The 12,518-nt window shown below is 44.5% G+C and overlaps 1 protein-coding gene across 3 annotated transcripts in view; it reads left to right on the top strand.

The window, feature by feature from the left end:
• Positions 1–12,518, top strand: part of RAB34 (RAB34, member RAS oncogene family) — a 41,022-nt gene that overhangs the window by 21,579 nt on the left and 6,925 nt on the right. For 2 of the 3 annotated variants that reach the window (XM_044286812.1, XM_044286811.1), the window contains exons 4-8: positions 1,755–1,823; positions 3,059–3,160; positions 7,091–7,155; positions 11,343–11,394; positions 11,497–11,578. In XM_044286812.1, coding sequence (XP_044142747.1) covers positions 1,755–1,823; positions 3,059–3,160; positions 7,091–7,155; positions 11,343–11,394; positions 11,497–11,578 — 370 coding nt within the window. The remainder of the gene's footprint in view (positions 1–1,754; positions 1,824–3,058; positions 3,161–7,090; positions 7,156–11,342; positions 11,395–11,496; positions 11,579–12,518) is intronic. The other variant, XM_044286813.1, reaches the window with a different exon arrangement.

Raw genomic sequence — 12,518 nt, 5'->3', positions numbered from 1 at the left:
ACGCAGTGAAGAGGCTGCAGCACTTACTGGAGCACCATGACCTCTTCAAACAGCTGATTGGAGGATGTGCCAGGCAGGGGCGTTGCTATAGGAGAAGCAGGGGAAGCGGTTGCTTTGGGGCCCTGATCCAGAAGGGGCCCATCCAGGAGGAGGAGGACTAAAAGATTTGGTCAGGGCCCCCTCAACAGTATTGCACAATTAAATTATATACAGTGACAGTATAGACAGTGTAGCGAACGGATGGAACAGCTGCCGGCCCTGGTCTGAGAGAGCGATCTTTACTAGCCACGGGAATGGGGGCGGCATGAAAGGAAGGGGTTGTGAAAAACTGACTGGTGGAGGGGGCCCCATTCAAAAATTTGCTGTGGGGCCCAGTCATTTCTATCTACGCCACTGGTGCCAGGAATCAGACTCCTACCAATAAGATATTGATGACCTATACTCAAAAAACCTTCAATCCCCTCACGTTCTTTATATGTTTCTATATTGTTTGTGCTGTTTCTTCTTCATCTGAGCGGTGACTGATATAAGTGGGATATTTGTTTCCTCCTTTCAGGGGTCAGTTGTAAGGCTTGGTTTATGATCCACTCACAAGAACATTCCTCTGAGTTCATTCTAATACACCCTGACTTTCCCAAATATCTTCTAAGTGGGCGTGCTCCTGTTATGGGCGTGCTCCTGTTATGGGCGTGCTCCTGTTGGATATGTTCTCCCCACAGTTGTGCACGCTCACTGCAGGGACATAAAAGTGTCATCTTTACATAGAGATTGCTAACCTGATTCTACCTTCGGTGGCAGATTTACTTCTGGAGAGAAGCAGAACAGAGAGGTCACCTAGTTACTAATAGCAATAAATGCAGCATATACAGTATTTTAAGACTTCATCAAGGACACATGCAAAATTATTACACAGTCCCTGAAAGCAAACATAAGACAGTTAGTTACTTATACTTTATATGTGTGTAAGGGCTCATGCATGAGCACTGACCGTATGACCGCCGTATGCGGACGCAGGGCTCATTAACTTGAATTGGGTCCGCGATCTAAATACGACGGTCCACACTGCTAAAAAGTAGTGCATACACTACTTTTTTGCGATGTGGAGTTACGGGAAGAAAACCCACGGAAGCACTCCGTAGTGCTTCCGCAGGCTTCCGATCCGTGCCTCTGTTCAGCACCGCACCGCGTCTCCCGGATTGCAGACCCATTCACGGCCGGCGCCCCTATGTTGCAGACCCATTTGTATAATGCTTCTTCATTGTTGGCCAGTCACTGATGTGTTCATTGTGTAGCGGCCGTGCCTAGGTCTGCAGCACAGTCCCACTCATGTGAACGGGATTATGCCGCAATACCAGGCACATTCACTACACAATATGGAAGATTTATGAAGCTGTATAAAAGGAGGGTGTCTTCTCTGCCCATAGCAACCTATCACAGCGCAGCTTTCATTTCTTATTGTGCTCTTCGAAAAATGAAAGCTGTGCCGTGATTGGCACCAAAGACAGTCTTTCTTTTAGACAGTCTTCGAACGTACGGAGCTGTACCTGGTAAACAACAAAGGGGCCGCAGGGCTCGCCACAACACCACAGCTCCTTCACAATCAGCTGACCATGATGATGAGAGTCGGACCCCCACCGATCTGATATTGATCCCAAGAAAAGACCATACATTTTAAAGCCCTGGAAACCATGTTTATAGTGTATTATTAGTCTCTGAATTTTACTTTAATTTTACTTTTTACTTTTCTTTCCCAGCAGATTTAAGATTTCCAAAGTCATTGTGGTCGGAGATCTTTCAGTGGGCAAGACGTGTATGATAAATAGGTAAGATTTAGATTTTTTTCTGCTAAAAAATAGCTAAAGTAAGTCTAGATGTCCTGCACAGCATGTCCGTATTGTTGTATTAGGCGTCTCAACCTTTCTCTGGCAGTAGCACTGGAAAATCATTGCTTGAAAATGCTGAGCTTTTAGATGGAGATGTATTAGGCCCCTTTGACACGGGCAAGTTTTCCGCGCAGGTGCAATGCGTGAGTTGAACGCATTGCACCCGCACTGAATCCGGACCCATTCATTTCTATGGGGCTGTTCACATGAGCGGTGATTTTCACGCATCACTTGTGCGTTGCGTGAAAATCGCAGCAAGCTCTATTTTGTGCGTTTTTCACACAATGCAGGCCCCGCAAGCATCCACGAGCAAGTGCGGATGCGATGCGATTTTCACGCACGGTTGCTAGGAGACGATCGGGATGGGGACCTGATCTTTATTATTTTCCCTTATAACATGGTTATAAGGGAAAAATAATAGCATTCTGAATACAGAATGCATAGTACAATAGGGCTGGAGGGGTTAAAAATAAATAAATAATAATTTAACTCACCTTAATCCACTTGTTTGCGCAGCCGGCATCTCTTCTGTCATCTGCGAGGAAAAGGACCTTTGATGACGTCAATGCGATCATCACATGGTCCGTCACATGATCCATCACCATGGTAAAAGATCATGTAATGGACCATGTGATGAGCGCAGTGATGTCATCAAAGGTCCTATTCCTCACAGAACAATACAGTAGAGATGCCGGCTGCGCGAACAAGTGGATTAAGGCGAGTTAATTAATTTTTAATATTTTTTTTAACCCCTCCAGCCCTATTGTACTATGCATTCTGTATTCAGAATTCTATTATTTTCCCTTATAACCATGTTATAAGGGAAAATAATACAATCTACACAACCTTGAACCCAAACCTGAACTTCTTTGAAGAAGTTCGGGTCTGGGCACCACAGTCAGTTTTTTATCACGCGCGTGCAAAACGCATTGCAGCCGCGCGATAAAAACTGAACAACGGAACGCAATCGCAGTCAAAACTGACTACAATTGGGTACCTACTAGCTGATCATTGGGGTCTCTAGGAGTCAGACCCCACCAATCTGATATTGATGACCTGTCCTAAGGATAGGTCATTAATATGTAGGACTTGGAAAGACCTGAAGCTCATATACATTAAGGCTATCCTACTCAAATATAAATTGTTAAAGACTAGTGATTTTTTTTTTTTTTAAGGTTTTGCAAAGATGTCTTTGATAAAAATTATAAGGCGACAATTGGGGTGGACTTTGAGATGGAGAGGTTCGAGATCCTGGGAGTTCCTTTCAGTTTGCAACTGTAAGTACAGTAACTCATTAGATACTTACTGTTAGTCCTAATCAGGATGATAACCTGAGAACCATGTGTACACAGATGATTTACTATCATAGGAACAGTTTTAGAGGAAAGTTCCTAATGTCGCAAAATGCTGTAAATGTATTCCTCCACTATGGGGTTTTTCTATCTGAACAGAGTTTACAGTGAAAGACCATTGATAGCTGTGAACAGTTCTGATACTGAGCCATCTCTGAACATAAAGCAGACCATAGACAGGACCCAGAAAGATGATCAAAATTAAGGTTATTTAGTTTAGAAAAAAAGATGGAGCGATGGAACTATCTATATACAGTGCTGGCCATAATTATTCATACCCCTGGCAAATTGTGACTTAAAGTTACTTTTATTTAACCAGCAAGTAATTTTTTGATGGGAAATGGCATAGGTGTCTCCCAAAAGACGATGTACAAGAGGCATTATTGTGGGGAAAAAAACATTTCTCAGCTTTTATTTACATTTGAGCAAAAAGTGTCCAGTCCAAAATTATTCATACCCTTCTCTAATCAATAGAAAAGCCTTTATTGGCTATCACAGCAATCAAACGCTTCCTATAATTGCAGACCAGCTTTTTGCATGTCTCTAACAGGTATTTTTGCCCATTCATCTTTAGCAATGAGCTCCAAATCTTTCAGGTTGGAGGGTCTTCTTGCCATCACCCTGATCTTTAGCTCCCTTCACAGATTCTCAATTGGATTGAAGTCTGGACTCTGGCTGGGCCGCTCCAAAACGTTAATGTTGTTGTCTGCTAACCATTTCTTCACCACTTTTGCTGTGTGTTTTGGGTCATTGTCATGCTGAAATGTCCACTGGGCCCAAGGCAAAGTTACTCTGCAGACTTCCTAATGTTGTTGTTGAGAATCCTCATGTATTGCTCTTTTTTCATGGTGCCGTTTACTGTGATTAGGTTCCCTGGTCCATTGGCTGACAAACACCCCCAAAGCATTAGGTTCCCACCACCATGTTTGACAGTGGGGATGGTGTTCTTTGGGTTGAAGGCTTCTCCTTTTTTACTCCAAATGAAGGAAACATCATTGTGACCAAACAATTCAATTTTTGTTTCATCTGACAATAACACAGAAGACCAGAAGTCTTCTTTGTCCAGATGAGCTTTTGCAAAGGCCAAGCGATTTTTTGTTTGCCTTATCTGGAGAAGTGGCGTCCTCCTTGGTCTGCATTGTGCACTGTCCGTTGGATTGTCTGCCTTCAGACATTGCCACCAGCAGAGCCCAGATTCATCAGGATGGCCTTGGTGGTGATCCTTGGATTCTTTTTCACCTCTCTAACTATCCTCCTGGCCAGCACAGGTGTCACTTTTGGCTTCCGACCACGTCCCCTGAGATTTTCCACAGTGCGGAACATCTTGTATTTTTTGCTCAAATGTAAATAAAAGCTGAGAAATGTTTTTTTCCCCACAATAATGCCTCTTGTACATCGTCTTATTATCTTTTGGGAGACACCTATGTCATTTCCCATCAAAAAATTACTTGCTGGTTGAATAAAAGTAACTTTGAGTCAAAATTTGCCAGGGGTATGAATAATTATGGGCAGCACTGTGATCACTCAAAAACGCAAGCATCGATTTCAACGAAACTTGGTATACACATCCCTTGCTAGCTGGAAAGAAATATTGTTTGGGTCACAGCTCTCTAGCACGTACCATTCCTGAGATATTCCCAAAAAATGCAAATATGGCACATCACATGACCTACATTAGATAATAGAAGCCTGCAGGTCTTTCTCTTCATATCCCAACTGCTATACACAGGGTCACAAATCTCTTATCAGCCAATAGAAGCGTACAGGGCCACGCCCCCAATCTGGTTAGGCCACGCCCCCTCCAACTCAGCAGCCAACAGGGATTGAAAAAATGAAGGTAAAAATCAACTTCTGTCTGCTGCCGGGGTGGGAGGGAGGGTGACGTTCTCCCTGCAGCTCACACTCAGAGAGCACAGACTTCGGCACAAAGGAGCCAATACATTCTAATACTGTACAAAGGGCTCGCTCCATACAGTATTCAAATGAAGTATTATGCGAATCGACTTCGGATGTTTCATCAGAAGTCGATTCGCTCATCCCTAGTGAATTCACTAAAAGAGAAAGGGTCTGGATGTATTTTTGGAGTGTAATAATATTACAGGTTATAGTTATTAGATTTCTGGAGAGGTCCAGGGAATTTTTCTGATTGCAAGCTGACTTGGACAAACTTACTGTTTGGGCCTCCGCTTGGCAAATGAGGTTCAATATAGATAAATGTGACGTTATGCACCTTGGCGCAAATAATCTGCATGCAGCATATGTCCTGGGGGGGGGGGGTAAAACTGGGAGAGTCACTTACAAATCATACAAATATATAAATGGACCATACAGAAAATATTGAGGGAAGCTATTCTGTGTTAAACCCCCTCTAAAAACAAGGGGCCACTCCGTACACCTGGAGAAAAAAGATTCAGTCATAAGAAGTGACAAGCATTCTTTACAGTAAGGGCTGTGAATCTCTGGAATAGCCGCAGGCGCTGGTCACAGCAAATACAGTAGATGGCTTCAAAAAAGGTTTAGATGAATTTTTAATTCAAAATAACATTGAGGCAGGTGACAATGTATAGAAATCTTGTTCTATGCACCCTTTCCCTTTGGCCCAACCCCTTTTTAAAAGGAAGATGGACATTGATCCAGGGATTTGTTCCGTGGGTCAATATAGCAGGATTACAGGTTGCACTTGATGGACTTTTGTCTTTTTCCAACCTTAACAACTATGTAACTATGGAGTCAGGCTTCTACCTTCCTCTGAATCAAGAGCATGAACTGGATGGACATATATATATTTTTTCAGCCTTATAAACTATGGGACACATTTATTAGGACCGGCATCTTAGATAGATTTATTAGGACCAGCCCCATTGCTAGCGGAGGATCCACCGGAGTTATGAAGAGGCGCCGGCCTCTCCATAACTTTGGCGCAACCAGCACCAGTTCTAAATGTAGGTCATATATTATCAATATATCATCAATATTAAGCCACACCCCCTTTCTGCTAGGCCAGACTCTTTCCCCAATTAAGCCACACCATCTTATTGAGCAAGATGCGGTGCATTATTCTTTTTGATGCATTTACTTCATAAACTGAACATTATGGGGCACATTTATTAGTCCCGGCATTTTAGCCAGCAGCCTTAATCTGGCGGTGGATCCGCCGCAGTTATGAAGAGGCGCAGGCCTCTTAATAACTTCGGCGTATACAGCGCCAGTTCTAAATGTAAAACAACTTCGAAGCTGTCTTACATTTGGACCATTTTCTACACCTAAAACAGGCGTAGAAAATAGTGAATGAGACGAGCCTGCTGGTCCATCCCCTTCCCCGCCCATGCCACACTCACAATTTTAGAACTGGTGTGAGCGGGGGGAAGTCGCATATAGCGGCGCAACTAACCATTGCACTGCCATCTGCGTCTGACATACACCAAAGTTAGGCGTATTTCAGCTTAGCCCTATATTGCTATATTACTATTTAAACTCAATTGGACCAGTACGTCAATATTTTGTAGTATTGGAATATTGCCCATTAAAGGGGCTTATATGGAAAAAAACATTGCAGCTATAAATTGATCTCACAGCTCAGCTGAATCACTGTCTATTATGGAATATGCATTGGAGGACATAATTGAAGCAGAAATATTTTAGGGCTTAGTGAGTATTTCACCATATTGACTATATCCCAGTGTTAGTAAAGTTGACATTGACTTGCATTAACTATGTCTACTGACCATCAAAAAATGTTCTGGTTCGGCAAAAAATACATGTACAGTAAATGTATTTTTTTAGAAAGTCAACCCACTTTCATTTGCATTTGATACAGTAAATAAGTAGTTTTCTACTTTTTTATTTTTCTAATAGATGGGACACAGCTGGACAAGAAAGGTTTAAATGCATTGCTTCGACATACTACAGAGGGGCTCAGGGTATGTTTTTGATCACTAGTTATATAATTTGCACTATCAAAAGGTTTTCTGGGATTACGGTATTGATGGTCTATCCTCAGGATAGGCCAGCAACATCAAATTGGTACTGGTCTGACTCTTGGCACCCCAATCAATCAACTGCTTGACACAGGGCCTCTTCATTGCTTACATTGTTCCATACACTTGTACGTCATACGCTTAGTATCGTCTATGCTGCATATTTCAGCTTTATCCCATTCATTTAAATGGCACAATGCTGTAATGCCCAGCACAGCCTCTAATAAGCATATAGCCCATTTGAAATGTGTAAGGTCCCTTTCACACGAGCGTGATTTCCGCGCGGGTGCAATGCGTGACGTGAACGCATAGCACCCGCACTGAATCCTGACCCGTTCATTTTAATGGGTCTGTGTACATGAGCGTTGTTTTTCACGCATCACTTCTGCATTGCGTGAAAATCGCAGCATGTTCTATATTCTGTGTTTTTCACGCAGCCCTGGCCCCATAGAAGTGAATGGGGCTGCGTGAAAAACGCATTGCATCTGCAAGCAAGTGCAGGTGCGATGCGTTTTTCACTGATGGTTGCTAAGAGATGTTGTTTGTAAACCTTCAGTTTTTATCACGCGCGTGAAAAACGCATCAAAACGCACTGCACCCGCGCGGAAAAAACTGAACAACTAAACGCAACCGCAGACAAAACTGACTGAACTTGCTTGCAAAATAGTGCGAGTTTGGCCTCATGCACACGACAGGTTTTTTTCACGGTCCGCAAAAACGGGGTCCGTGGGTCCGTGATCCGTGACCGTTTTTTCGTCCGTGGGTCTTCCTTGATTTTTGGAGGATCCACGGACATGAAAAAAAAGTCGTTTTGGTGTCCGCCTGGCCGTGCGGAGCCAAACGGATCCGTCCTGAATTACAATGCAAGTCAATGGGGACGGATCCGTTTGATGTTGACACAATATGGTGCCATTTCAAACGGATCCGTCCCCATTGACTTTCAATGTAAAGTCTGGAGTTCTTTTATACCATCGGATTGGAGTTTTCTCCAATCCGATGGTATATTTTAACTTGAAGCGTCCCCATCACCATGGGAACGCCTCTATGTTAGAATATACTGTCGGATATGAGCTACTTCGTGAACCTCAGATCCGACAGTATATTCTAACACAGAGGCGTTCCCATGGTGATGGGGACGCTTCAGGTTAGAATACACTACAAACTTTGTACAAGACTGCCCCCTGCTGCCTGGCAGCACCCGATCTCTTACTGGGGGATATGATAGCACAATTAACCCCTTTAGGTGCGGCACCTAAAGGGGTTAATTGTACTATCATATTCCCCTGTAAGAGATCAGGGCTGCCAGGCAGCAGGGGGCAGCCCCCCCTCCCCAGTTTGAATATCGTTGGTGGCACAGTGTGCCCCCACCATCGCCCCCCCCTCCCTCCCTCTATTGTATTAAATCGTTGGTGGCACAGTGTGCCAACCACCATCGGCCCCCCTCCCTCCCTCTATTGTATTAAATCGTTGGTGGCACAGTGTGCCAACCACCATCGGCCCCCCTCCCTCCCTCCCTCCCTCCCTCTATTGTATTAAATCGTTGGTGGCACAGTGTGCCAACCACCATCGCCCCCCCCCTCCCTCTATAGCAGTAACATTGGTGGCAGTGTGCGGTCTCAACAGTAGAAGATTCATACTTACCTGCTTGCTGCTGCGATGTCTGTGTCCGGCCGGGAGCTCCTCCTACTGGTAAGTGAAAGGTCTGTGCGGCGCATTGCTAAGGAACTGTCACTTACCAGTAGGAGGAGCTCCCGGCCGGACACAGACATCGCAGCTCCCAGGTAAGTATGAATCTTCTACTGTTGAGACCGCACACTGCCACCAATGTTACTGCTATAGAGGGAGGGGGGGGGGCGATGGTGGTTGGCACACTGTGCCACCAACGATTTAATACAATAGAGGGAGGGAGGGGGGCCGATGGTGGTTGGCACACTGTGCCACCAACGATTTAATACAATAGAGGGAGGGAGGGGGGCCGATGGTGGTTGGCACACTGTGCCACCAACGATTTAATACAATAGAGGGAGGGAGGGGGGCCGATGGTGGTTGGCACACTGTGCCACCAACGATTTAATACAATAGAGGGAGGGAGGGGGGGCGATGGTGGGGGCACACTGTGCCACCAACGATATTCAAACTGGGGAGGGGGGGGTCTGCCCCCTGCTGCCTGGCAGCCCTGATCTCTTACAGGGGAATATGATAGTACAATTAACCCCTTTAGGTGCCGCACCTGAAGGGGTTAATTGTGCTATCATATCCCCCTGTAAGAGATCGGGTGCTGCCAGGCAGCAGGGGGCAGTCTTGTACAAAGTTTGCAGTGTATTCTAACTAGAAGCGTCCCCATCACCATGGGAACGCTTCTGTGTTAGAATATACTGTCGGAAATGAGTTTTCACGAAGTGAAAACTTAGATCAGAAAAAGCTTTTATGCAGACGGATCTTCGGATCCGTCTGTATGAAAGCAACCTACGGCCACGGACACGGATGCCAATCTTGTGTGCATCCGTGTTCTTTCGCGGACCCATTGACTTGAATGGGTCCGTGAACCGTTGCCCGTCAAAAAAATAGGACAGGTCATATTTTTTTGACGGACAGGATACACGGATCACGGCCTCGGCTGCAAAACGGTGCATTTTCCGATTTTTCCACGGACCCATTGAAAGTCAATGGGTCCGCGAAAAAAAACGGAAAACGGCACAACGGCCACGGATGCACACAACGGTCGTGTGCATGAGGCCTTTCACTGAACACACTCTGAACGCATCCGGCCCCAATCCGCAACGCCCGTGTGAAACCAGCCTAAAGCCGACCATGCATTTGCATGGGACAAAGCTGCAATACTTATCGCCACTAAGTGTATGACATGTAAGGCCCCTTTCACACGGGCGAGTTTTCCGTGCGGGTGCGATGCGTGCGGTGAACGTATTGCACCCGCACTGAATCCTGACCCATTCATTTCTATGGGGCTGTGCACATGAGCGGTGATTTTCACGCATCATTTGTGCGTTGAGTGAAAATCGCAGCATGCTCTATATTGTCCGATTTTCACGCGACGCAGGTCCCATAGAAGTGAATGGGAAGCGTGAAAATCGCATAGCATCCGCAAGCAAGTACGGATGCGGTGCGATTTTTACGCACGGTTTCTAGGAGACGATCGGGATGGAGACCCGATCATTATTATTTTCCCTTATAACATGGTTATAAGGGAAAATAATAGCATTCTGAATACAGAATGCATAGTAAAACAGCGCTAGAGGGGTTAAAAAAAATAAAAAATAATTTAACTCACCTTAGTCCACTTGATCGCGAAGCCGGCATCTCCTTGTGTCTCCTCTGCTGAACAGGACCTGGGGTGAGCATTAAATAGAGGTTAAGGACCTTTGATGACGTCACTCCGGTCATCACAAGGTCTTTTACCCGTCGGCTTCCGTTTTTTGCGGATCCGCTGTTTGCATGTAGCCTTAGTGTTCGTTGGGTTTGACTGACCTACGTCTATTTTGTATACTGTTGACAGCAAAAAGTTGTATTCTGTAAAATAAAATACATTTGGGTCCATGTACATTAATGGAATTACTCCAGATTTCTGGCTCTGTTTTAGTCACACTATTTGTAACGTAATTACAGAAATTATCCAATTTTCTAGTGGAGACTACACCATGTTGTATTCCTAAATTGACGTGCCCAGGATACACTGTAATATTTGACCAAAACACCACTAGGCGACACAGTGGCCTTAGTAAATGTGCTCCTGCTTCATTACCAATATTTAAAGATTTATGGGGAGATTTATCAAGACCGGTGTGGTATGCTGGTCTTCATATCCCCTGCACTGCTGGAGAATGCTCTTAATTTATGGTGAGGCGCAGACTGTGCCCCTAAACCGAAATCTGCAGCAGCTCGTAGCTGCCATACATTAGCCTTTATTTACACCAGAAAATTGGTCAGAAAGAAGCTGGATGTGCTCGGTCGCTGGGCCTCCCCCATGGCAAGACCGGCGTACAAATATTAATTTGAGGCTAAGTTTAGTTGCACATCCACATTTAAAAAAATTGCAAACATGACATGAGCTGATAAATCTCCCGCTAGGTCTTCTCAACCACATGCTAACATCAGCATCTTCTGTCTTACAGCCATTGTTATAGCCTTTGATCTGACAGATATTTCATCATTAGAACATACTAAGTAAGTGAATTCTCTCCGAATTATACGCTATGGGTACATATGGGACATATGCCGCCGAGATTTCTTTGGAATTGTGTCTAATTCATGTTACTCTACTAACAGGCAGTGGCTTCAGGATGCTCTAAAGGAAAATGACCCTTCATCAGTGCTACTATTCCTGGTTGGGTCCAAGAAAGATCTCAGTGTAAGTATTGTATTACCACAACACGACTCGTCTAGTCCTTGGGGAACCCTGGAGTCATGTTTTCAGGATTTCCCATAAAGAAGACATCTATATACAGCAATATTATAATACTACTCGTGCAACTTTAAGGAAATCATAAAAAATGGACTCTTCAGGGTTTCTTAATAATTGCAATGAAATATCAGTACAGTAGAACAGTTAAAGGGGTTCTGCAGTTTGTTTTAAGTGAACGGAGCTTAGCCGCGCCCAGGCCAGTTGATACTAGTCGGGAAGTCACTGGGCCAGCGGTAAACAGTGAGAAGGCCACGGCACTCCTGGAGCGCCGCTGCCTTCTCAAACAGCTGATCGGCGGGGGTCCCGGGTGTCGGACCCCCGCCGGTCAGATGCTGATGATCTATCCAGAGGATAGATCATCAGTTTAAACAAACTGCAGAACCCCTTTAATTTTGGATTTCAACAATTATTTTGATTTATTTCATTCAGACTCATATTCACTTCATATGTCTCATTTTTCAGAGGGGTGTTTATATTTGCCATATAATTAATACCTCACCTTAGTATTGATGATACTTTCTAGAAGTAAAGTAATCATGCAACTAGTCATTTATATTGTTTTAAGGTTTGTCCAGGATATAAAAAAAATTCTAAAGGCAGGGAATGGTTTAAAATTAAAAACAAAACAAACAAAAAACATAAAACCAATACTAACTCATTTAATCCTCTGCCACTCCAGATGTCCCCGCCATTCTGTTGACTTCCATGTAGTTGGTATTGGCCTCAGCAGCCTCATACCTTCAATACAGATGAGACTGCTGAGGCCAGTTATTGGCTGCAGTAGACGGCACATGATCGGCAGCACGGAAGTAAACAGAGACAGGCGGAGCCACTAGAGCAGAGTCACGGACGTACCGAGACATATGGACGTCCCAGTGACAGTGAG

The sequence above is a fragment of the Bufo gargarizans genome, chromosome 3 (genome assembly GCF_014858855.1).
Source record: "Bufo gargarizans isolate SCDJY-AF-19 chromosome 3, ASM1485885v1, whole genome shotgun sequence".
In the NCBI taxonomy this organism is placed as follows: domain Eukaryota; kingdom Metazoa; phylum Chordata; class Amphibia; order Anura; family Bufonidae; genus Bufo; species Bufo gargarizans.
The sequence above is the reverse complement of the archived record's forward strand: the minus strand, read 5'-3'. Positions and strand labels throughout refer to the sequence as shown.